The sequence below is a fragment of the Sceloporus undulatus genome, unplaced genomic scaffold, assembly GCF_019175285.1.
Source record: "Sceloporus undulatus isolate JIND9_A2432 ecotype Alabama unplaced genomic scaffold, SceUnd_v1.1 scaffold_13, whole genome shotgun sequence".
In the NCBI taxonomy this organism is placed as follows: Eukaryota; Metazoa; Chordata; class Lepidosauria; order Squamata; family Phrynosomatidae; genus Sceloporus; species Sceloporus undulatus.
In genome coordinates this window covers 1,747,241-1,774,912 of record NW_024802935.1, presented here as the reverse complement: position 1 = coordinate 1,774,912, position 27,672 = coordinate 1,747,241, and the positions used below count along the sequence as shown (strand labels likewise).

The 27,672-nt window shown below is 42.0% G+C and overlaps 1 protein-coding gene across 1 annotated transcript in view; it reads right to left on the bottom strand.

Annotated features, from left to right (window-relative positions):
• Positions 1–27,165, bottom strand: part of LOC121917232 (vitamin K-dependent protein S-like) — a 75,573-nt gene extending 48,408 nt beyond the window's left edge. Inside the window, exons 1-3 of the mRNA XM_042442990.1 lie at positions 26,947–27,165; positions 9,745–9,902; positions 4,020–4,044 (exon numbers count right to left, since the gene is read on the bottom strand). Of these exons, the coding sequence (XP_042298924.1) occupies positions 4,020–4,044; positions 9,745–9,902; positions 26,947–27,022 (259 nt within the window). The 5' untranslated portion in view covers positions 27,023–27,165. The remainder of the gene's footprint in view (positions 1–4,019; positions 4,045–9,744; positions 9,903–26,946) is intronic.
• Positions 27,166–27,672: the final 507 nt, after the last annotated feature.

The window sequence follows — 27,672 nt, the reverse complement described above, 5'->3', positions numbered from 1 at the left end:
CACCATTACAAACTGCCCCACCTCTGCAAATATTTTAGACATGAACAGCCCATATTGAATAAAACCATATATTAAGACAAGGGGTGTATTCACACTGCAGAATGAAAGCAGTTTGATACTACTTTAACTGGCATGACTCTATCCTACAAAATCCTAGGATTTGTAGTTTTGTGTGCCTGGTCTGTCAGAGAGTCCTGGTGTTTCATCAAATACAAATTCCAGGATTTTGTAGGATAGAATCATGGCAGTTAAAGTGGTTTGAAACTGCTTTAATTCTGCAGCGTGGATATACTCAGTGTAAAGTAATTGTGTGATCACCAAGAAAGAGTGTAAGTTAATCCATTATAAAGAAATCCTAACTCAAATATAGACAAGGGGTAATATAGCTCAAGAATACAGACTGTGTTTCACATTCTATGGGAAATGTAAGCAGTAGAAAATCAAGAAGCAATCAGCCATTTTTCTCCATATTAGTTAGACACTGGCAGGAATCTATTGGGTACACTATGTGAAAATAACTACACTGGCATAAGCAGTGGTAGCAGAAGGAAAAAGGCCTCAGGGCACAGAAGGAAGTAAGCCACTGGAGAAATAAACTGTTCAGAGCCAGCAGAATTTGTCTGCCTTCCCTTGCCACCTCTGTGCATTGTTCACCAATGGTAGCTTAAACAATCCTACACATATCTTTGCTGTTGCTGTCTGCCATCAGTTCAACTTGAACAACCCTACAGATATGTTTATTAGTGGGTTTTTCGGGCTATGTGGCCATGTTCCAGAAGAGTTTCTTCCTGACTTCACATATGTTTATTGTTGCTATCTACTATCAATTCAACTTCAACTTATGACGACCCTATGAATGAGAGACCTCCAAGAACTGTTCTTACTGATTCAGGACCATGACTTCATTAAGACAAATAAAAGGCTATGCTGATAGTAGCATGACTACTGGTTGGCTTTCCCAAGTCAGACAGGTTTTTGCTGAACAATCAGACTAAATGCGTCAAACAACTACTGGGCAGTAGCATTTGTAGATGGTGACACTGCGGAAGATCTCTCAGAGGCAGCAGCAGTGGCACTTTAGCTAACTCTTGTTAGTATTGTGCAGGAGGAGGCAATGGCAAACTGCTCCTAAAGCTTCTTACTTTGAAAGTGCTATGATGAGATAAGCCAAAATGAAACAAGAGATCACAAGATACTATTCCCTATGCATATGTCATGAGGAATATTGTAAGTCCCCTGTTACTTAATTTTATCTCTTTCTGATCATTTACAGAAACAATGAGGGTAGGATCAAACCTGCCATTTCATGATCCATGGTGCCTTGATTTGATCCCTGTACTGCTAGGCTTCTTGTTGAATGACACACAGCCATATGAAAGCCTCTTATTTCATATTATTTATAGAAAAATGTGTAACCCATCCATATATCCCAGAAATGAGGGTGCCTACCAGCCATTAAAAACCTTACAGAAAAATAACTTAAGACCTAATCAAAAATCAACAATCAACTTCCAAAGAACATACAGAATAAAAAATAAAAAATATCCAAATACTAGATGACTCCCTGGAAATAGGATAATTATTTGGATGTTATTACTGGTACATTTGCCAGATCATTACTTTATAACATGGTGTTTATTTGTGAACATTAACTATATATTCCCATTTTTAGCCTTATTTTCCACTGAAGAAGACTCTAGTTGAAACATGTTTGCATATTTTAATACTTTTTATTTTGTATGTTCTTTGGAAGTTCATATACTTCTTATTTTCCAAGCACTATTGATGTTGGATATTTTTATACTTTTCATTTTGTATGCATCTAGGAAGTGTATACACTCCTTGTCATTTGTGTATTTTGGCACAGTGTATTGCTTTGCCTACACACTGTTTATCTGGATGCCAGGAAATTGCTGTTACTGCATCATATGAATATTTTAAATATTAAAACTTTCTTATATGTTACTCAGGCGGGGTACAGACGGGCAGGGGAAGACGTCTTGGAGGTGTATTCTGCTGAATACGGAGCCTCCAGACCGCCCGCCCCGGGGGCGTGGCTAAGGTGTATGGGGCTTCCACATGGGGGGGGAGTGAAGACGCCTCACCTGGGGCCGTTTCTGACCCGCAGTTTCCATACTGCCGCCTCGCAGGACGCTGCAAAGAGAGAGGCAGCTTCCTCACGGGCGGCCAAAAACTGGGCTTTTTTTTTCTTTTGCCGGCTGGCGGATGCGCAGCTGCGGCGCTCAGCACCGGCGGCAGAAAGCCTATGTGCACATTTAAAGCGCCCAAACCCCTTTAAACTTTTTCCCCCGCCCTGCCCAAGAACAATGGTGGTCTCCTGCCAGCTGGTGATCAGCTGGTGTTGGCATCCTTGTCCGCTTGCACGTTGCTAGTGTCACCAGCATCGTGGATGCCTCCTCTCCTTTGGTCCCGTGCTCTTGCTGAATCTGCAATGCACAGCCACAGCTGTCGCCGCTGCCACCTCTGTCCCCCTGCCATCCCCCATCACCTCCCTTGTACATATGTAAATATTTAAAGTTTTAGCGTTTTTTTATTGTTAGGTGAAAATGGCACAGGAATGTGTGTAGGGGTTCACTTTAAATTCCAAACTTTCCACGATTCTAGCAGCGCATGCGTACATGTTGCTCTAGGGTTAGGGTTAGGGTTACGAGCATTAAAATAGAGTGCAGCTGTGCTGCAGCTTCCACATCTGCATGGCATCTGACGCTCTAATTAGAGCCTCGGTGCAAACTGCGCATGTTCCAGGACCCCGACTCATTATGCAACACAGCAGACACGGAGCTTTTAAATGGGCAACTTAAATTAGCGGCGTAACAATTCTGGCGTACCGGTGCAGCAGCTTATAGACGGAGCTGCACAGTTGCGCAGTATAAAGAAAAGAAGCGGGAAAAGCCGCACCTTTTTAATGCCGCTTCTTCCCGCTTGGGGCGTGCAGGCGGCGTGTTCATGGCGGCATTCAGGTAAGGGCCGTCTGAAGGCTATACTGTACCTTCATGACGTCATGAACACACCCCTTTTTGCCCGTCTGTATCCCGCCTCAGTGAACACTTTTTCCTAGACTTTTCTGTTTGCCAGGCTGCATCTGTATCCCACCCTTCTGTCAATGAGGTCACGCTGGTGTACATGTCTCCCTACAGTTCACCTTATCCTCATACCAAGCCCAGGGCTATTCACACTACAGAATTACAGCACTATTCTTCCACTTTTAACTGTCGTGGAATCCTGGGATTGGTACTTTAGGGAAGGGCGTTTAGAATTCTCAGCCAAGGGACTGCAGTGCCTCACCAAAGTACAAATCCCAGGATTCCAAAGGACAGAACCAGGACAAGTAAAGTTGTACAGTAGTGCTATTATTGTGTAGTGTGAATGGCCCGAGATCATGTAGTTGTGGTTTTCATACATGTCACAGTTATAGTCAGGGAAGAAGCACACATATGGTGTGCATAAAGAGATGATTAGTCACCTTTTAATGGCAGAATTGCTTCAAGGATCATTTCACATGGTGTTCCATGGCCTAAATCCATTACAAGACCTAGCTAGAGTAGATCTACTGAACTGATAGACTTTGCATAAGCATTCATTGACCCAGTTTATGGATTTACTTTATTCCACAAAGATCGTATGCATCTACTCTACTTGGGGCTAGAAGTTGAATTTAGGCCTTTGTCTAGTGAAATGCAGTTGAAAAAGTGAGACAGAAGGCCAGGAGTGCATTTCACAGCCCACTCTGAAAACAGAACACCTCACAAACAGGACCACACCAACACAGAATAATTGTTCGCTGTGATTTCTGCTTTCAAAGAAAGCCATAACTGGAGGCACTGACTGCACAGGCATATACTTCAGGAATATAATCACATTAAAGGAGCTTGTTAACAGTACTGTTTCATCTCAGTCATCTTTCAATTTTCTCCTTATGTCTTCTAGACACTAAAATAACAAAACTATTATCATCCAAATGTGGAAAAAATGGCCTGTGTTTTTAAAATGATACTTACCTAAATATATGGGATAGAAATGATCCTGTGTTTTAGGAAGGAGAAAGAAAATTCTAATTAGAATGTTAGTCTAATATCATACACAGTCTAATAGGAGACACAGTTTAATTGCATACATTGTTTAGCAGGGTAATTAACATTTACTTGTGCTGTTACTTTTAATAGGCCATAAAGGAAATGAATTTACTGTATTTAGTATTTGTTGCTTCTTTGATTGTGCTTAGAAGATGTTTAATCAAACTTAGGTCTTCAATATGCAAAGGGCTCTTGTAGCACCTTTGAGGTTAAGGGAAAGAATGTAGACTTGGTTTACTTCCCCAGATGCACAGGGTGAACTGAAACCCAGGAATGACCTCTGCAATCAGACTGTAAGAATAGCCATAGAAATGCAAAATGTGTGGACATGGTGATCAGTTTTAACTATGTTTTAGTAAACTAAAACTATTTTTTAGTTTTAATTGTGATTGTTGAGGCACAAAGGCAGGAGTAAAGATGTTGCATAAGGCCAGGGTGGGTGGACGACCATATGACTGGTGGAAGAGTTTTGGAAAGTGGTGTGTGCAGGCTGAAACCCAGGAAGGAGAGGATTTTCAATGTAACTCTCACATATTTATTAAATTTTCATAGAGAGGAATAGGCTTGATTAAAAAATATATATTTTTAGCATCACCCTGATTCTCCAGGAACTAAGAACAGATAATCCTTTCCAAAGATGCAGTCAAGAGCCTGTAACTAAGGTTGCATCTACACTAAATAATAATAATAATAATAATAATTTATTTGTGTTTCCCCACCTCTCCCAAAGGATTGAAGTGGGGTTACAGACTACTAATGATTGCAGTTTGACACCGCTTTTAACTGCAGTGCCTCAATGGTATAGAATTCTGTAATTTTGTTCTTTTGTGAGATACTGTAGTCAGGCTCTCTGTCAGAGCTCTGGGGCCACAAGAAACTACAAATACCAGGATTCCATAGCATGAAACCATGGCAGTTAAAGTGGTGTCAAAATGCAATAACCCTGCAGTGTAGCAGCAGCCTGAGTAAAATAATCTGGGGTTTACATAGCCCAAAGCCGCTCATCCCTGAAGATTGCTTAGCCAGCGCTGCCCTCCCAGTTCTAGTGCTGTCACTATGGCTGTGCTGTTACTGGCAGAAATGGGCTGACACTAGTGTGCATAGGTTGCTGTATTGTACAACCTTATTATGTGCTTTCAAGTAATTTCTGACTTATGGTAACCTTAAAAGTGAATATATCACAGGGTTTTCCTGACAATATTTGTTTAGAGGGGGGTTTGCTTTTGCCTTCCTCTGAGGCTGAAATGATCCTGTGTTTTAGGACTTGTCTGAGGCTACTCAGTAGTTTTCTACAGATGAGCAGGGATTCAAATTCCAGTTTTCAGAATCATAGTCTAATGCTCAAACCACTACAACATGCTGGCTCTCTATGCAACCTTAACACATATACTTAGAAATTGTTTTAAAAACCACAATTTAAAAACTGTACAATTTAAAACAATACAGCATCATCTTAAACGCTCTTTCATTAAACCTTCAGGTTTTTTCCAGGTTTTTTAAATGAAAACAAATAATTATCTACATATTATAAACAGTCTTCTCTTCAACATTATGGAATTAAATTAGTATAAGAGAAAAGAAACCTCCTATGTTAAATACACATTGCCTGCACCTGCACTTCAGAAATAATCCAGTTTGACACCCTTTAACTGCCATGGCTCCATGTTACAGGATTCTGGGAATTTTCTCTGTTAGAGAGTGCTGGTGCCAAAAGAAACTACAATCCCCAGAAGCCCCTAGCACTGAGCCATGGCAGTTAAAGCGGTGTTTAACTAGATTATTTTGGCAGTGTGGATGCAGCCATTTTCACTGAACCTTCAGTTCTAAAAGCATGCCAGAATGAAAAAAGAGAGGCTTCACCTGCTGATAAAAGGACAGCAAGAAGGGAGATATACTAGCATTCAGAGGGAGAGTTTATTTGTCTAGAGGCAGCCATTGAGAAGACCCTATCTTGTGTCCCAATCAACTGTACCCCTGAAGGTGGTGGGACTCAAAGAAGAGCCTCTCCTGAAGAAAGCAGGGGCTGGGCAGGCTCATATGAGGAGATGTTGTCTGTCTAGACTGGACTAACATAAATAGGGCTGTATCGGTCATATCCAGCACTCTGAACTGTGCAAATACTATTTCGTTACAATAGTATGCTAATGCTGTAAAAAGAAGTAGGCTCTTTTACACACTTGTGTAATGGTGAGAAGAGGAAGCAGGGATTTATGTCTCACCACCCCTGTCACTGTTCTCACTACTTTCTATATGTACTGTCTGCTGCACAGCCTTCCTCTATTTATGGCGGCACATCCTAGGATTTAGAATTTGCATAACCATTGACAAGACTAGAACAAGAAGGTGGCAGAAGGGTTTTCATGCTTAATATCTCTCCTTGCATATTAATATGTTTATGAGTGTGATGCTATATTATATTTATTAATGGAAGACAACTACTTCTTTTAATTTTTAATATTTGACAGCTACACCTGTGGCTCAAACTGTAATCCAGTTTGAGACCACTTTAACTGCCCTGGTTTAATACTATGGAATTCTGGGAACATTTTGTGAGCCATTTAGCCTTCTCTGTCAGACAGCTCTGATGCCGCAATAAACTGCAATTCGCAAGTTTCCCTAGCACCAAGCCAGAGCAGTTAAACCCGTCGCAAACTGGAATATTTCTGTGTTGTATTATTATTATTATTATTATTATTATTATTATTATTATTATTATTATTATTATTAATTATTAATTATTATTATTATTAACCTTTATTTATAAAGTGCTGTAAATTTACACAGCGCTGTACATACAGTCTTTTTAATTAGACAGTTCCCTGCCCTCAGGCTTACAATCTAAAAAGACACCACACAAAAGGAGAAGGGAGTAGTGGTGGGGAAGGGAATGAGGTCCAGCAGTTCCCCTCTACCTCTGAGGCCTGGACCAAGGCAGGTGGACTGGACGGAGGGCTTGGCTTCATAATGGATGGTTAATCTTCATCCAGGGAGGCAAGCGATAATTATGCAAGGCCTGGGAATGCTTCTCTGAACAGGACAGTCTTCAACTCCGTTTTGAAGCTGGTTAAAGAAGTGATGGCTCTTGCTCGTGGGGGAAGAAGGTTCCAGGAGTGAGGAGCAGCAAGTGAAAAGGGGCAAATCCGAGATGGGGCAGAGGAAATCCTGGGCTGGGACAGCAGACCTTGACTAGCAGAACGGAGGGCCCTGGTGGGAAGGTGAGGAGAAAGAAGGTCTGATAAGTAAGGAGGGGCCAGCCCATGGAGGGCTTTAAACGTCGACAGCAGGAGCTTATACTGAATGCGGAAAGGGAGGGGGAGCCAGTGAAGGGATGCCAGCAAAGGAGAGATATGGTCAGAGTGGTGGGCGGATGTGATAATGCGTGCAGCTGAATGCTGGACAGAAATTAAAGGACGGGGGTGAGAAAGAGGAAGCCCTGCCAGAATGATGTTACAGTAATCAAGTCGTGAGATCACTAGGGCATGGACCAGGATTTTGGCAGTAGAGGCAGAGAGAAATGGTCAGATTTTGGCAATATTGTACAAAAGGAATCTACAAGCCTTGGCTGTGGTCTGGATCTGAGGGATACACGACAGAGAAGAGTCAAAGATGAAACCAAGACTGCGGGCTTGCTGGACTGGTTGAATAGAAATGTTGTCCACAGAGACAGAAAAGGAGTGTTGAAGGGTGGGCTTAGGAGGAAAGACAAGAAGCTCCGTCTTGGACATGTTGAGCTTCAAACGCCGATGGCGCATCCACTGCGAGACAGCTGTGAGACAAGACGAAACTTGCTGTTCAAGCCTTGGAGAAAGGATACGGGTGGAAAGATATAACTGGGTGTCATCGGCGTACAGATGGTAGGAAAAACCAAAGGAACTAATGAGTTTACCTAAGGACAGTGTGTAGAGAGAAAACAGAAGGGGACCCAGAACAGAGCCCTGGGGCACTCCAACAAATAAAGGAACAGAGGACGAAGTTTGACCACCAGTGACCACTGCAAAAGATCGTCCTGACAAATAAGATCTAAACCAGTCAAGAACAGAGTCTGAGAACCCAAGGTCAGAAAGTCTATCAACTAGAAGACAGTGATCAACGGTGTCAAAGGCTGCAGACAGATCAAGAAGGATGAGAACAGAGTAAAGGCCATTAGCCTTGGCCCATAAAAGGTCATTCAAGATCTTAGTGAGAGCTGTCTCTGTGGAATGCCTTGGGCGGAAACCAGACTGAAAGGAATCAAGAATGGAGTTGGCTTCAAGAAACTCTAGACAGCGAGAATAAACAACCCGTTCCAAAACCTTAGAAAGAAAGGGAAGAAGAGAAATCGGACGATAGCAAGACAAAGAGGAGGGGTCAAGAGAAGGTTTTTTCCAGAATTGGGGAAATGAGAGCATGTTTGAAGTCTGACGGGAAGGAGCCTGTAGAGAGAGAGAGAGAGATTGAAGATATGGAGAAGTGAGGGCAGAAAAGGAGGAGCGATAGAGATTAGAAGAGGAGTAGGAATTGGGTCAAGACTATAGAAGCAAGCTCCAGTGACTTCAAAGGAACTTACTCTTAAGTCAATTTGTTTATGACTGTAGTCTTAGAATTAATTCCACCAGGGCTAGCCTGAAGAAAGAGAGCCCTCCCTCCATGATATTGTAACTGTCATCCTTCGGCCTGAGAGGGAGTGACAAGGCAGGCCCAGCTCCATCAGGGCTAGCCTGAAGAAGAAGAGCCCTCCCCTTCCAGTCAATTTGCCTTGGTCCAGGCCTCCCACCACCATTCCCTTCCCCTTTTGTGTCATGTCTTTTAGATTGTAAGCCTAAGGGCAGGGAATCGTCTAATTAAACATAACAATTGTAAGCCGCTCTGATAGTCTTTAGGGCTGAAGGGTGGGGTATAAATACCATAAATAAAATAAATATTCAGTAAGTTTTAAGTACTTTACATAAATCCCGTCAATCACCTTTATAACAAACCTGCAAAGCAGAATACAAAAGCATTATCTCCATATTAATGTGAGAACAAGGTAAAAGCAAAAAAGGAAGGAGCTTGCCCAAAGGCATTCTAGTAAGTTCATATCAGAAATATCTTCTGAATTAAGGACTTTCTAGCTTATACCCTCTGGACTTTAACAATAATTTATGCCACTGGCCACTTACTGGTGCTAAAGCTAAGCAAGTTTTACCTTGGACAACACCAGGGAACCAAGTTATTTCCTGAGAGGAAAATGGAATATAAGTGAAATAAATTTCATAAGAGCAAGGACAGGTTTAAATATAAATAAAATTACTGAAATAGAAAAAAGGGGAAAATTCCCACATGCCTTATAGTCAGTTATCTAACAACCTGGCTGTACCTCGCAACTGGCACATTATTTTAACTTTCTAGATAGGCTTCTTGCATTTAGGTTGCTTTGCAATTTATTATCATTATATAAAAATATGAGCTTATTAAGATATCTGTCAAATGAATATGTGTATCTTGAACACTAGAAGTGAATCAACAATTAATCAAAGCTTGGCAAAATCACTTTTTTGGATTACAATACCCAGAAACCCCTACATACAATAGTTAGTAGTCTACCACAGTGGTAAACTATCAAAATAAGTTTGGACAGAATCAGACTATGCTTCATTCCTTAATAACTGTTTAATGTCTTTATATTCCTTACCGTTTCAGGGTTATTTTCAAATATTTCCCTGGCTTCTTCTTTATTGCAGTATTCTTCAATACATTCCCGTTCCAAATTCCCCTTCTTACTTTCTTCCATAAAGGAATTTGCTCGACGTTTTCGGACCAGAAACTCTGAGGCATGATGCTGAGATAAAACTAAATAAAAACAAACATTTTGCATTTATAAGTCTCTGTTGTTCCATCAAGCAATGTCACAGAACAAATATTAAAAGTCAAGGTTTGGGGAGCCACTGGAACATTGTCAGAAAAGTATATGGAACAGAAATAAAATGCTAGGATTGCTTTGTGAATGTTTGCTTTGTAAAATCCTGAAAAAACAAAAAGCTGATAAGCACAAATGAAGTCAGCAAATTCCCCTTTAGTGGAGATCATTATGAATGAACCCACACTATGAAGGCTGGAACAGTTATGTGATTTAGTCAACTTCAGTCAAGGAGGGGGGGCTGTGACTATAAAATCCCCTCTTGCTTTGGAAGTGGAATTAACTAGACTTGAAGATATGGATCAGAATTTGTTTGGAAAGAAACAAGAAAAAGGAAATTGCTCATCTTTTAAATGGCAAACTGGAGCCCTCCCTCTTGAGCAGATTTTCCTAAAGAGAGCATACCATCTGAATGTCCAAATTTGGCAGGGACAGTCTTGATTAAACACCTATCATCCCCCCTTTTCAACTGTTTTTAAAGTGCACAGCTTTTCCTCTTCTCTTTCCACTTTCCTCATTTGCTGCCCACTTACTTTAATCACCATAAACTGAGTTCAATAATACAGTATTAGTTTGCACTTAACTCAGCAGGGGAGAAGAGGAAAGAGTGGGAGGATCTTTCTGAGCCAGTAGGCTCAGGCAGAAGCAAACTGCTCCAGCCTCTCCTAGCTTGTCAGTTCTTCTTCATTAATACATTTTGCCATCCTAAACATACTCTGATGCTTGGCTACACATGTCCTGATTTTCATCTGTGAAATGTTGGAGGCTATGAGAGAAGGCTCCAGGGAGTGGAAGTGTGGCCTCAAACATTTACTGTAAAGCAAACACCACTGGCAGTCATTTCATGCAACAGATTTCACAGTGATATGTACCCAGACACTTCAAGAACATTACAGAAAACACAAGTACAGTATCTCCTTACTAAAGTAATCAGTTCCCCAATTGCTGATACAGATTATAAGTGCCACAAATATCTCTTTTCTAATCACTCCCCCAATCGCTGTATAGATGATGAGTACCAACAGAACCTGTGAGAAAGAAATGGAGTGGGGTTGCCATGCCAAGGATGATCAATAACAACAACAACAACAACATTTTCTTACAATTATCACTTCTATTCCTATCCCCCCCCCCCCAAAAAAAAAAAAAAAAGACAGCCTAGTGCTGACTAAATATAAGCAGGAGGGCAGCAGGAAAGTAACACTGGAAAACTGGCAAGAGGTCAGTGGAATGAAGTACCACACAGATATTTCCCTGTAGCATGTTTATCCACATACCCTTCCCAACACTACTGTACACTGGATTATATGCCAACAACAAAAGCCAAAGGGGAGAAAGAGGGATGCTTCGTTTCCAAAGCAATGTTTGTCCTGGGCATGCACAACAGGCAGAAGAAAGTCAACACAAATTGACATGCAGTGCACTACTGTGAGAAAACAAGGACACTCCAATTTCATTAGGCTCAACACGATTCTCCTGGTTGGCACTAAGGAGCTTTTTTTTGTCTTCCATTTCACTGTTTAAGTTTTGTTGTTTTCTCTGACCACCATTCAAAAATACCCATTTATTTTTAAAAGAAGATTTACTAAATGGTTTAAACCTATACAAGTACTAAAATTCATTTTGTGTGTGTTTGTCAAGGATGCTTTGACATTCACTCAATACACATATTGAAAGATGCTTTGATATACACTCCATACACATACTGAGGATGGAGCAAGCTTGTTTTCTGCTGCTCCAGACTAGGGTTTTTATTACACAAGGCTCACAAAGCACTATTTGCAAGGAATAATGGCATCCTTGGCCCTTATTTACTGCACAATGCCATGTCTGTCATGTAGCCGATGTGAATTCCATCAGTTCCTGGAGTGCACCTTTTAACTGACCCATCAATGCCTCCCATTTGCTTTTCCACTATGGGTTTCTGTGCAATAGGAGGCTCAGCAGACTGCTTTAAAGAGTTGAAAGGCATGCATGTGCTGGGTAGGACATACAGGGGTCAGAAGGTGGCATTGTGGCAGTGGTGCTGAAAAGAGATTGTATGACCATTGAATGCCACAGTAGTGCCAAGGTACTATTGAAAAAAAGTGTGATAATAAATAATGCCAAATTGGTATGCTTCTTTTCTTAAACTAGCATGGCTGCAGTAGAAGTGTAGGTGAGTGTGATAATATCCTAGGACATAGAGCAATGGATTTAGACTACAGGAAAAGAGATTACACTTAAACATTAGGAATAATTTTCTGACAGATCTGTTAGACAGTGGAATATGCTGCTTAAGAGTGTACAGTAGTGGAGTTTCCTTCTTTGGAGGTTTCTAAACAGAAGCAAGATGGCTATCTGTTGAGAGTGCTTTGATTGTGTCTTCCTGTATGGCAAGGCAAGGAGTTGGACTGGATAACTCTTATGGTCGCTTCCAAATCTATGATCACTAACTGTTAGCTGAATAAACACATTTGTTTTGAAATTCCACTAAAAATTACACCAATCATCATCATCACCAATGTTCTCCCACATTCAAACACTTGCAGCTAAAAATTCGCAACATACAAAGTTTAAAATGAGATTAAACTATCAAACAATTTAAACCTGTTGAAATGCAAACCATTAAGTGAAAAACACAGGAAATCTAGCACATTATGAAAGGCCTTTTCTGACTGAGCAATGAGTTGTCCAAGGCCTGCCCAAAGAACAGTTTACCTGCCTAAGGAACATAGCTAGGAGGGTGCCAGTTTAACCTCTCTGGGAAGAGAGTATGATAGCCCTGGGGGCAGCTACTGAAAAAACCTTCTCCAATGTTTCCACCATCTGTACCTTAGAGGGTGATGGGACATCAAGAAGGGCCTCCTCAGAAGATCTCAAGACATAGGCAGATTCATACAGGGAAAAGCCATGTAGGGCTTTATAGGTCATAACCAGCACTTCGAATTGTCTCTGAAAATGGATCCATACCAAGTAGTGATGTTCATTAAGGGACACTTCAATATAAGTAATTTCTAAACAATGGAGAATGACAGGACATTTCATTCTTATTTTAAAACTTTAATTCCATTCAGTAGAAGAACAAGAGAGGCTCTATCCCCCCACCAACATGTATACATGGAGTACTATATATAATAATGAATTTCAAAATAGAAATTGTTAGGAAAAAAACCAACATATTTTAAAATAATTTCCCTTAAACTAAATATTTTGTGTATATATAGTCTGATGTCCAGAGAAATCTCTTCATTGCTGAGAATATAGTAGTATTGTTGGCAAGATTCAACTTCATTGCTGGCTAGAAGGATAAATGACTGACTCCTATTTGCTCCCCTTTGACGTTTATTTTACTGTCAAGAATCATACCAGTGATATCACAATTTTCTAACCGTTAAAAACATCCTGCATGCTTTCTTTTTGCTACTCTTTCAAATTCTAAGGTGTCTACCATGATGTTCAAGTGAATTATCATTTCCCTACAGCCCACTGGAACATGCTAAAGGAATCTCACACTAGAACTATCACAGCAGTATTTTTTTTAAAGACAGGATTTGTGGTGTGAGGAGAAATAACATGTGGCTCCTGGGAAATAGCCAAATAAGGATGAGAGTAAGGGAAGTACCCGTATTTTCCGGCGTATAAGATGACTGGGCGTATAAGCTTTTCTATTTAAACTTTTCCATTTAAAATATAGAGTTTGGGATATACTCGCCGTATAAGACTACCCCTCTTCCAACACACACCAAATAAAAATAAAAAAATCAGATTTGATTTCAATATGGTAATTTTAATTAAAATGCTTATGACATGCAGATACTTAGAAGGAAAACTTGTTGTATACAAAGCCTGCTTGGATTGGTCAGCTCTCCCTGCCTGCCCATCCCTCTCTGTCTCCAAGATTTTCTTCTACCGTACTTGTACAGCGCCTCCCTTCCAGCTTTCATATGGTCACTACATATGCCGCGGCCGTTTTTGAGCTCCCCCCACCATATGCGGTGACCGCAGATACTCCATTCTGGCTCGGAGGTTTCAGCCCTATAAGAGAACACCCGGCGTATAAGACGACCCCCGACTTTTGAGAAAATTTTCCTGGGTTAAAAAGTAGTCTTATACGCCAGAAAATACAGTATGTATCTGGAAGATATTGATTGCTCATTCCAAATTGCCCCTAGTGTAGTACAGCTAAAGTGGGAACAATAGCTAGAAACACAGAACCAAAACTGAAGTATGAAAAGTAGCATTACAATCCCAGTAATATAGCAATGGTATAAACACCACTTTGTAGAACAAAGGCAAGAATGAAAAAGCCCATAGTTGATGAATGAGGATGTAAAGGGTTGTTTGATGTCACAACTTTGTAGGCTTTTCTGTCTAGTAAATTTAGTTCTGCTCAAGTCCAATCAACAATTTTAGCACTTAATCAAAACCTGGTATGGTCTAGGAGTTTATGCCCTGAATTATGTTTCTGCCATTAAGTTTTGATAATAGTACTATGCATACTTTTTTAGCATACTAATAGTAGTAATTTCTTTTATCTTTTCATATGTTGTATATCTGCTGCTTGTAATATTCCCAACTACTTATAATTTCCCTCATGGCTGAAGGTTTTAAATATATTTCTGCCAAGGAGATTTACTCTGATTCAGCAATATCATATGTGCCTTGGAAAACTGTGGAACAGAGAAAAAGCTCTCCACTGACCATTTTAAAGCTTAGGTGGGCTCATTTAGTGAGATAAAGTCATTCAGATATCCTGGTTACAAGAATATAGCCTGGACCTAAGTCAAACAACATACTTGTGTATGAATTGTGTCATTTCAGGGAGAACGATCACAGAGGAAATGTAGTATAAAATACAGCTTTACTGGTCTAAGTGACTTGAAGCAAAGCATTTGCCCACAATCAAAACAGCAGCAAATACAAGTCAGATTGTGAATAGTAATGAAAGAGGGAGAAGGAGAAAGAATATTTGGAGAAGCAAAGTTGCTGTGCTGATATAACAGCGGGGGAGGAGGATGGCTCTGGAGGTTAATTTTGATTTTGAAATAAAATCCCATTTATTTCAACAGAATTATTTATTAAACAGGTTTCCATTTAGTCTATAAAGTCAATAATATGTAAATAATGTTTCATGGATTTCACTGTGAGTGAATGACAACATTTCAATATCTTCAATGTAGGTCAAACATGCTAATTGAAATGAAAAAAAATTGGTTGATTTAGAAGTCGAATGGACAATGGAAAAGACTGAAAATTAGAATGGAAAGAAGAAAAATTTTGGGAAATTGTTACTCAAGGCTTTAAAAAAGCAAAGAATTTACATGAAGCCTCAATCACTGCCCCTACATGGATTAAATATTTGTCCAACATTTTTCACTCTCATTCCAGCCCTTCTGAAGCTGTCTGGATGGATAAAGATTCTTCTAATCTCCCTGAGTGGCAACCAGTCACAGCCGATGAGATAAAATGTTTAATTGCTTCATTGAAACCCAAGAAAGCTCCAGGAGAGGATATGCTTTCTTCAGAACTTTTCAAAGAATATGCTGAATGGTGGTCTTCCATCCTTGCCAATCTATTTACTACAATCCTGCTTTGGGCGGTGACAACCCGGTTCCTGTCCGGTGCCAAAACCGGGACGGCACCACCCGCGGCCGGCCGCGGAGACACTCCCTTCCAGGCCTCAGCGAGGCCTTTGAGGCGGCTCCACGATTGCGGAGTCCTCCAAGGCCTCACCGGGGCTTGGGAGGAGGAGGAGGCCGCTTGCCACCACGGCGATGGCCATGATGACGGGCGGCCCCCGTGCCCCTTCCCGGCCTGAGAGGAGGCCGAGGCTTCCTCCCAAGCCGGGAAGGAGGACAAGGTTTAAAAATGTAGGACCTTTTTTTAATTTCCTGGCCAGGAAATTTTAAAAAAAAATCCTACATTTTTAAACCTTGTCCTACATTTTCCCGGTTTGGAGGTCCTCAGATATGGCAACCCTATCTTTAACATCTATATGAATGATCTGGTATCTTTCTTATCTTCAGCTGATTTCCCTCCCCAGTTATCAAGAACAGAAAGATCTTCATTCTGATGTATGCAGATGATTTAGTGCTCATTTCCCTATCTTGTTTAGGTCTCAAAAATCTAATGAATGCTTTCAGTGTCTATTGCCATCAAGAACACTTGTCAATAAACTACTACAAAACCAAGGTAATGATATTCGGCAGAAACTCTCCAAAGCACAAATGGATCCTAGACCAACATAACATAGAACAAACCCAACTATTCAGATATTTGGGCATAGTTTTCAGTGAGTCCCTTTCTTGGAAAAACCATAGGGAGGCAGTAAAACTGAAATCTGACAAAACAATCAGAGCTTTGCTGGGCGGCCAGTTGATTGAACCTGCCTTAAAAATTTTCAACAGCAAAGTTATTGCCCAGATGCTTTATGGTGCAGAAATATGGGGATCAGATTGCAACACTGTCAAAACCTTGGAAATATTACAAAACAAATTTTTCCGAAAGCTCTGCGTTTTACCAAATGGAACTCCTGCACCTTTTTTGAGCACTGAATTTGGCTGCCCCTCAGTTAAAACAAGAATAGATTTTACACAGATAAGATATTTTAAACATATTGCTGTCTTACCAACTAATCATCTCCCAGCTTTGTGTTACTTGGAAATGTGCAACAACCAGTTCTGGAAATCAAGTTTTCAAATTCTTTTACAAAAATATAACTTTTCTGAGTTGAATGCTGTTATTGCCATGGATAAGAAGCAATTAAGGAATCAGTCCTCTTTTTGGACTGATTCAAGAAAAGATCTGCAGTCAATTAGGACCTCACAATTTTCCTTTTGGTTCTCCTTTTTGAAGACTGAACATTTCAGAGCCAGATATTTGACTAAACTCAAGTTGCCTACTTTGAGAATTGCCTTCCCTGAGCTACGACTTTAAGTAAAGCCTACTGCGGTTCTAGATGGACGCTACAACAAAGTGCCTTTTGAGAACAGATTATGCATCTGCAGTCAGCCTCAGGTGGAGGATATTGTTCATTACTTGTTCATTTGTCCATTGTACAGCGACCCTAGAAAGAAATTTTTAACACCCTTGCTGTCAAACAAAAGTGGGAGCTCTACTGTTGATTTGGTCCAATTCCTTTTGAATGACACCAACGACTGTGTAACACATAGAGTGGCTCTTTTTGCCATGGCTGCAAAAAAGATTAGAAAGAGAGAGTTAAATAAAATTGCCATAAATTGCCAGGGAGACACCAAGTATTAATTAGACTTTACGATTATATTATATTTGTTTACTAATATCCAGGAAAGATGTCTCTTTTTCCATTTGCCCTTTTTAACAGTTAACTATTTTTAACAGTTAACTATTTTTAACGGCACATTAAATGTTGGGACATTTTTTGTTCTTTGTATTCTGTGCCTTTTGTTTTAAATGTTAAATGTTTTATGCTTTTTGATAAGCTCATTTTGTTGTGGCTTTGGCTAGTACAATAAATGTTAACTTGAAAAGAAAAAAGGAGCTTGGCTTCTTTCCAAACATCAAAAGGTCATTTGATCAAGCAACCTCACTGAAGTCTATTGCCTATCGATCCTGTGGATATGTGGCTCAGACTGTAACAACAAAAACAAACATACTATGTGTGTGTGTGTGTGTGTGTGTATATATATATATATATATATTCAAAACAATCAATACATAATGTAAAAATCATCTAGATAGACCTGCCAGAAAAGATTGGTCTGTGATGCGGTTTTAAACTCAGGCAATGTACTCAGCTCTCGAATCTCTTCCAGCAGATCATTCCACAATTTGGGGTTGACTGAAGAAAAAGTCCTCTGGTTAACTTTTGCCAACCTGATCCTAGCTAACCAAAGTAAGGAGCTTATCGCATGGACAAAAAAAACAAACAAACAAACAAAAAAAAAAGTTGCAAGATGCAGTTGGGAATTATTGCACGTAATTTGCCACTGATTCTGCTGGGCAAGTACAGCCCAGCTGCATCCTGGTTCCCAGGCACGCTTCAGAGACTGCTTTTCAAAGTTGGAAAGCTCCCGGCTTTGAAAAACGGCCTCCGAAGAGCACCTGGGACCTGGGATGAGGGCAGGCTACACTCATCCGGTGGAATCGGCAACAAATTAGGTGCAACAATTCGCAGCTGCATCCCACAACCTGGCTGCATCCTGTTGGAGTGCAGTTGGGTTTTTTGTCCATGTGGCAAGCTCCTAAATGTCTTCCCAAACTGAAGTCGAAGGCTTTTACTTCCTAAAGCCTTGAATGTACAGGGTGGATTATACAGAACGGTATTTTGTAGGTAACCTGGATCCAAACTATGTATGACTGCTCTTTTTTTGAGGAGCAGCTATCCCTAGCTATCTGGAACCTACTGGAGAGATAGGACCAGAACCACTGAGGCACAGTGCCCTTATTCCCCAAATCTTCAGGCGTTCCAGAAGGATACTAAGGTTGATTATACTGTACTGAATACTTATGAGAAGCCAAAAGCACCAACAAGACACACTCCCCCTGTTGATGATCTGCAAAGATCATCCACCAAGGCGACCATACCAATTCAGTACAGTGCTCCTTCCACATTCACTGGGGTTAGGGCACAGGACCCCTATGAAAGTGCGAAAACCATAAATTAAAAAAAAAAAACACTACTTTTAACCTGAGAGACCAACCTCTCCAGAAATCTCTAGGTTCTCCAACACTATGCTCAATATCTGCCAAAAGGTAACCATAGAATCATGCTGGAGGACCTAAAAATGCCTAGAGGAGTGTTTTCTCTAGTATTCTCTAGATCCTCCAGTATAATAGTAATAAATAATAAAATATTTATTTATAGCCCGCCGTAGATCAAGGCGGGTTACAACAATTTCAGTTACAGGATAAAAACACGATAAACAGCAAATATACATTAAAATCACAGTACAATTCAAAATATCACAAAATAACAATATCCAGCTAGCATAGGATGTTCAACAACAAAAATAATAACAGTTGGGGGGGGGGGGGGAAGGAGGCTACAAAGGAAAGGAATTAGGGGAAAGCTTTTTGGAACAGGAAGGTTTTTAGTTCCTTTCTGAACTGGTCAAGGGAGGTGGCCGAGCGGAGCTCACTGGGAAGCGTGTTCCAGAGCAGAGGAGCCGAGATGGAATAGGCTCTACGCGATGTTGTGGCGTATTTTGAATCTGGGACTCTCAGCAAATGCTTCCCAGCCGATCTGAGTGTGCGGGGCGGATTATATGGAGAGAGGCAGTTCTCCAAGTACCCTGGGCCCAAGCCATTTAGGGTACAACTCTTTCATCAATTTCCAGCAGAATCTCTGCTGGGATCTGGATGACCTAGGACCTAGGTATTCCTAGAGAGACTAAATTAATCAAATCCACAAATAATCAAAACCACTAAAGTCAAAGCCACAAATGTGGAGGGCCGACTGTATTCTGCTCTAAAGTCTGTTTGAAATGGGTCTCGGAAAGTCATCCAGCTATCATCCAAGACTGGAGTTGGAAGGCAACTGGCCTCTCACTCACCTTGTCCAAAAAAAGAAAGATTTCATACTGGTCTGTAGTTGTTAAAGTGCAGAGGGTCTAGGGTGGGCTTTTTAAGAAGAGGTCATGCCACCACTTGTTTTAAACAGATAAAAAACTATCCCTGAGAGATGTATTAATAATGTGTAGCAGCTGAGATCTAGCTGCATCTCCTCCCTGGACAACTAGCCAAGGAGGACAGAGGACAGGTTGCCCTTCTTAGTCATCCTAGTGGTTTGTCCACATCACCCACTGAAATTGATCCAGTATAATTCTACTCATGGACTTGCTTGACACCTAGGGTTGCCATAAGTGAGGACCTCCAAACCGGGACAAATGTAGGACAAATGTAGGGCAACATTTTCAAATGTAGGACACATTTTTATAAAAGTGGAGGACGCGCAAAAAATTGAGGTTTTTTTTTTTAATGTTAATATAAATGCATGTTTTTAGGCATGATCAAAATGGAGGACATTTTGGCATTATTCTTAGACAGATGGCAGAAATGGACTTGCCCTCGGGTTCAACTGTACTTCTCAGAAGTGTGCACTTGGGCAAGGGACTGTGGTTTTTCTTCACTGTGCATGAGTTTGTAAAAATCACAGCAAGTTACATTGGCCGTGCCTCAGAGGCTTGTTGATATCAATATCACCATCATCATCATCATCATCATCATCATCATCATCATCATCAAATAAAACAAAAACAAGCAATAATAAAAATTAATAAAATAAAATAAAAACAAGCAATAATATAAATTAATGAAATAAAATAAAAACAAGCAATAATAAAAATTAATAAAATAAAACAAAAACAAGCAATAATAAAAATTAATAAAATAAAAAATAAAAAGCAATAATAAAAAATTTAAAAAAATTAAATAAAATAAGTATTTTATATTTTAAAAAATAATTTAAAACCCCCAAAATACCAAGGCAGACCTAATGGCCACTGACTCAGCTTTCCTCCTCCTCCTCCTTCTGTGGCCTAATTCTGCCCTGGCCTTCAGGCACCCCTCCTCCGGCTCCTTCCTCCTCCTCCTCCTCTCCCCCCTCCTCCTCCTTAGGATGGCTGGCGCGGGAGGAAGGAAAGTGGGGTAGGCAGGCCCGCGCGCGGAGGGAATGGGGAAGGTGCACGCGCGCGCGGAGGGAATGGGGAAGGTGTGCACGCGCGGAGGGAATGGGGAAGGTGCGCACGCTGCCACTGGCCCGTACTGAGGCCTGGGCAGTGCGCAAGCCCTCCCAGTGGGGGCGCGGTGGCAGCGGCGCTTCTGCCGCCGGCCCGCCGAGGAAGAGGAGGAAGGTGGAGCCGGAGGAGGAGGAGGTGGGTCAGCGCCGCAGCAGGCGCATTAGCGGCAGCGGCAATGGCCGGAGTGGACTCCCCAAACCGGGAACAAGGCACGGGTGGGGGCCCAAACCGGACCGTGACCGGGAGGGGCCCCCCGAAACCGTGAATGGCACGGGGGCCGCCGGGTTATGGCAAGCCTATTGACACCACATTGTCAGCTTCTGCTGGAATGACAGCATCAAAGTCAGCTCTTATCTGAGAGATTTTATCTAGGAAATTATTGTTAAAAGCATCACAGCAAACTGTAGAAGGCTCTAGAATTGAGTTCAGGGGGGAAAGCGGCTAGGTTAGACTGTCACCACCTTGAATAGTTCAGCTGGATGTGAATTCACAGATGGAATAAATGCAGAGAAGAAGGCATTTTTGTTTGCACTATTGCCTCCTTATAGGAACAAAGATTTCCTTCATACTGTGTGTTGTTGCATATAAATCAAGTTTTTCTTCATCTGCACCCCAGTTGTTATACTTCCTGTTTCAGCTCCCTGAGATCTTCTGTATATCAACAAGGCTGATTAGTAACAGGATGGAAAGGATGTGTGGGAACAATTGTGTCAATAGTGCTAGTCAGGTCTGGATTCCATTTGTTGATTAGAGCTTCAAATGACTGTTAATGATAAAACCTTCTAAAGCTTTCTAGAATCCTGAAGGATCCATTAAGCTTCAAAGGTGGACCATCTTGATAGTTCCACCACCCCTTCAGGGACAAACAATAGCTGTGAGGTAACTCTGATCAGAAAATGATCTATCTATGACAACACAGAGGTATTAATTACCTTCGCCCACAGATCCACCTGCTCAGACCTGAAAACACAATCAAGGGTATGACCTAATGAGTCTGTGGGCTCACCTTGACACACTGGCCTCAGATCGGATGCTGAAGTCACCCAATATGAAAAGTCTGGGTGACTCCAATAGCAACTCTGAGACCAGTTCCATGAGCTCAGCCTTGGAACCTGACAGGCAATGGGGTGTCTGGTACACTAACAGAATCCCCAGTCTATACCTGGTCTTCAAACTCAGGTAAACACATTCAGTGTGTTTAAGTTCCCTAACAAGTAATCTGGCCAGGTTAAGATTATCTTTATAGACCACAGATGCTCCACACACACCACACCATATACTTTCCATTTGTTAAGCACTCCTACATACCTAACACTATATTTTGGAGTCCTCATATTTTTATATCTCATATTTGGAGACAGCAGGTTTTTGAGAGATCAATGACCGTTCAGGAACACTAAGTCAGGTTACCAAGAAAAAAGGATCCTTCCTCCCAAAGCATGTGTATATCAAGGGCAACAAAACCATCAAATCTAAAGTGCTACTTACTCCCCCCCCCAAGTAATCTGCATTTCCTTGCAAAAACTGAGAAAAAGGATCATAGAATCGTAGAGTTGGAAGAGACCACTAGGGCCATCCAGTCCAACCCCCTGCCATGCAGGAAATCCAAATCAAAGCATCCCTGACAGATGGCCATCCAGCCTCTGTTTAAAGACCTCCAAGGAAGGAGACTCTATCACCCTCCGAGGGAGTGCATTCCACTGTCGAACAGCCCTTACTGCCAGGAAGTTCCTCCTAATGTTCAGGTGGAATCTCTTTTCCTGAGGGATCTCTTCACATCTAAAGGAGTAAGCCAATCTGCCTAGCCCTTGTTGTGTTCCCAGCCAAACTTTTTCATCTATCATCTCAGGGATAAGTTTCTAAATAAATAAAACCTCCTTAATCCACTAAAAACTTGGAGTCCTCCAAATTAGTACCGGTATATTTTGGTTCATATGGTCCAAAAGGTATCCAAGTCTCTTGCGAAGCTAATTTCCCCAACATTTGAAGCACTGCTAACAGCTAGTGGGGATCCCCCAGTCCTGCCATCTGATCTTTGGGTAACACCTCCCTGCTCCTAGCAAGGTATCCTGGTAGGAGAGTCTAATCTCATGTTGGTACAAAACAATACACTGACATGATAGTTTGCCCTTGTGCCCCTCAAAAGCCTTTATTCAGCTCTTTGTTGACATAGAGATTAAAACTAGAATCAGAAAGTCCCAAATTTTAATCGGATCAGCTGTGTACCTTACTGGGTGATCTTGGTCCAGTCTCACAAGCTTGAAGTGAGGATAAAGTGAACTACATAAACTAGTTTAGGTTTCTTGACTGAAAGGGAGCATAAATCAATCATCTACTACCTTGACTTGTGCTTATGCATGTGTATGGGTATGTGCAAGTGTACCTGAAAGGCATTCTGAATTTATGGAGCCCCTAAAGTGAACCTATCATGGGTTTTTCATAAGATTTGTTCACAGGAGGCTTGCCATTGCATTGCTCTGAGGCTGAGAGATTGTGACATACCTAAGGGGGTCTGCAGCTGAACAGGGATATGATCCTTGGTCTGCCAGAGTCCCGGTCTATCACTCTAGCCACTAAACAACACTGGCTCTATATTGATATATAGATCTTATATCTCAGGGCTGACTCTGTCAGCTTTCCAGGTGATGCTGGATTACAACTTCCAGCATTTCTCATTATTAGCTTTGCTGGCTAGGAGTGCCAGGAAGTGACATACAAGACCTGAAGGATCTACATAATTTCCACTCCTTATTTGCAAGGTAAATAATGACATTAGATTGTAGTTCCAGATGGGAATCTAATCAACAATGAGCCATGAAACTCACTGAGGTGACCTTAGAACAGTTACTGGTACTTTCTCAGCATGACCTATTTCACAAGACTGTTGTGAGAATAAAGTAGAGAGGACAAGAGGCATGAGTTCATTTGAGGAGAGACTGGATATAAATTTAACTAATAAATACATTATGGAGAACAAGGATCAAATCCTGGCTTGGCCATGTAAATCCACTGGGTGACCCTTGGGCAAGTCACAATGTCTCAGCCTCACAAGATGTCAATGACAAATCCTCTCTGAAGAAGCTTTCCAAGAAAACTCCATGATATGGACCAATTTAGGGTCACCATAAGTTGGAAACAACTTAAAGGCACACAACAATAATAAATACATACTATATATCAAAAATAATAGTTTGCCTATTCTATCTTTGCTTTCTTAATGGTGTTGGATTTTTTTTTTTTTTTTGCTGGAAAGAAAAACGATGGAAGAAACAGTACGAGAGGTGGAGGGCTCCACATGGAAGACAACCTCTGTAAAACCATGCAAATGTGACAGCAAGATAAAACCTTTCTCTGGGGAAAACAGAGCAATAAGGGAAATACAGTATTTGTGCCAAAACTCAAAAATCTGAAAGAACACTGGCTTTGGACCACACATGCATACAATGTAGTAATGAAACAAAACTATGACAAGCTTTCATCCTGTGGGGAGGGGGGGAAAGCTGCTGTTTGTGAGCTCACAACCTCCAGGAATACATTTATTTATTTCCCAACTCAGAGATAGGTTCATTCACTTGGGCGTCTGTTTATTTTTCAGAGCCATGACCTCCCCTTCAACCAGCCCCTTAGTTTTGTTTTGCACTAAACTGACTGAAGAGGGTGGAGAGATGAGAATTTGTTTAAAGGAGAGAGATTTTATTTAGTCTACTCTCATCAGTCAAAGCCTTGTGCAAAGCTGAGACTACATTGCTATGTATGATGTGTGTGTGTGTGTGTGTGTGTGTGTGTGTGTGTGAGAGAGAGAGAGAGAACAGAATATGGAGTAACAGAGTGGTCCCCAATAGGCAAAGGGATCAGGCAAGGCTGCATCCTATCACCCTACTTGTTTAACTTATATGCTGAAAACATAATCAAAAAATAGAATTAGAATCAGAAAAAGAATGAGCAAAGATAGGAGGCAGCAACATTAACAACCTAAGATATGCGGACAACACCATAATATTAGTAGAAGACATTCAGGAAGTGGAACAGATAGGGGCTGTACATATTGGCAGAAATGCCGCCCCTTTCTGCCCTGGATGGAGGCCTCAGCAACAAAACGCAGCAGCCTCTGGGAGGCCTAAAAAGGACCCATTCCCGGTGGGTTCTTTTTAAGGTGTGGCACTGTTTGGGCGCTGCGCAGCACGGACGAGATCGTGGCACGCTCCATCTGTGTGGGGGCATGCCAAGATGGCACCCGGGGTGCGTGGTAGGGTTGCATAAAGTAAACAAAAATAAACGCTCAGCCCGCACACACTCCTAGTTTGGGCCCAGGCTGGTGCAAAGCCCCTTAACAAGGAAGGTCAAACATGAAGGTGCAAAGTCAGGTCTGATGCTGAACATAAAGTAAACAAAAATAATGACCACAGAAGAAATACACAAATTCAAGCTAGACAACTAGGAAATTGAAATAGTTAAAGAATTCCTATATCTAGGATCAAACATCAACCAAAATGGAGACTAGGAATGGGAAGGGCAGCTATGAAAGAATTGGACAAGATACTGAAGAGCAAAGACATACAACTGAGCACTAAAGTCAGAATCATCCTGGCCACTTTACCATGTAAGGATGCGAGAGCTGGACAGTGAAGGAAGCAGACAGAAAGAAAATCAACGCATTTGAAATGTGGTGCTGGAGAAGAGTACTTAGGATGCCATGGACAGCCAAGAAGACAAACAAATGGGTTCTCGAACAGATCAGATCAGGGCTCTCCTTGGAAGCAAGTTGAGACTATTGTACTTTGGCCACATAATGAGAAGGCACAGATCACTAGAAAGAACAATAATGCTAGCGGGTACAAGAAAGAGAGGAAGGCCACAAACTAAATGGATAGACTCAATCAGGGGGGTTATGGGCAAAGGCTTGCAGGATCTGGGCAGAGCAGTGGAGGATAGGGATTCCTGGAGGGATTCATGGAGTCTCATCCACAGGGGAGCCATGAGTCCAATCTGACTCGAGAGCTGCTAATAACAACAATTTATACACACACACACACACAAACACACTAGAGATTACCACACAGGGTTATCCCATCTTTGTCCCGTTCCTGTCCCATTCTTCCCGCACAATTGTGGGAAAGACTTTCAGACAACATTGTGCAGATCCTGTCATTAACCTATCATTACCTGTCCAGGAAGTGTGAATGACAGTGATCACTTAAAAGACTTTCAAATGATGTCGCGCAGATCCTGTCATTAACCTATCAGTAAAGTGACACTGGCCGGCATTTTGCATTAACGGAAGTTTGCGTTATTGAAATGCCGCTTTAATGACGAGTTAATGGTGGGATCGGCACTATGATTTGAAAGCCTTTTGCACTATCAGTCACAGATGGGTTAATGATGGGATAAGGACGGGGGAGCAATCCTGTCTCTATCCTGTCTGCATGTGATAATCTCCACAGAGAGACACCAGACATAAGGTAGAATTCAAAGATATAGCCGCGTTAGTCTGTGGAATCAGTATCTAGACAGATCTTGTAGCACCTTTGAGACTAACTACAGAAAGAAGTCAGCAGCATGAGCTTTAGTAGACTTCAGTCTACTTCCTCAGATGCATTTGGTGGAGTGGAAACCAGGGACAGACATATATGTGCTATTGGTATGTGTGAATGTTAATTCAAATTCAAAATCCACACACAGATACATCTACAGATACACGTATGTGTGTATATATAAGCCCATACTTCCACAAAATCCACACCTCTCTCTCTCTATATATATATAATTCATACACACACACACACACACACACACACACACACTCTTCCACAAAATCCACACATGATACACATTATATACATACATACATACATACATACATAATATGTGAACCAATACTTCCACAAAATCCACATACAGAGATATCCATCTTTTCAAGAGCAGACCTTTGCCCCCATTTTAGGAGCCCATCCACTCCCTCAGAAGCACAGCTCTTCCAAAGAAGCCTGCAGCCCAGGAAAACCTGAGAAGAAAACCCTGCCAAACTTGGGATGGGAGGACCTTCTGAACAAACCTGAGGAGACTCTGCATCCGCACTGCGGGGGGACAATGCGGGTTGAGTCCGCTTTAAGTGCCCTGACGCCCTGCTGTGGCATTCTGGCACCCACAACAAACTACAGCGCCCAGAATGCCACAGCAGGGCATCATGGCGCTTAAAGCGGGCTCAACCCGCATTATCCCCTGCAGTGCGGATGCCCTCAAAAGTGGAACTTGGGAGAGGAAAGGGCTTGTGACTTACAGGTCCTGGCCTCAGAGATGGCGACTGCGATCAAGAGGCAGGAGAGGAGAAGGCAGGGCGGGCAGGGGAGCCTCATCCTGGGGCTCCGTCGAGGGCTAGGAAGGGCCCCCGGGGGCCGCTGCCTGGTCGAGGGGGCAATGGTCCTCCTCCAACTCCCGGCCCTTCTGCTCTTCCTTCTGCTGCTGCTGCTGCCCAGGGAGGCAGGGAGGGAGGGAGGCTGAGGGGCCGAGGGGCCGGCGGACCTTTCCCGGAAAGCAAAGCCTTGCTGCGTGTTTCACGTGGTGGTAAACAGGAGGCTGGGAGGGAGGCTGAGGGGTCAAAGCAAGATGGGGCCTTGTGTCCCTCCTCCTCCTCAGCCTCCAGAGGAGCCCTCCTTCCTCTTGCCTCCCCGAACTCAGCTCCATCCAGGGCCAGAGGCGTCCTCCTTTCTCAGCCTTCTGTCCAGGAGGAATTCCATAGCCCCCTCCATTTTGAGCATGACTGAGAAGAAGCATAGGCTGAGCCTGAGGGGGGGACCTGTCCTCCCTTTTTCAGGGCCTGTCCTCCATTTCAAACCTCCTCCCCAATCCCCAAATGCCTTGAGAGCATGGCTGAGAAGCATGGGGATTACAGTTTCTATTGGAGTGTTTTCAGCTCTTGTTGGGTCACACTCTCCATTTGTTTTTTTCCTTTCTAGGCCCCTACATTGTTTGCAGTGTCTGCTGGTGGGAGTTTTGACCAAGGTCC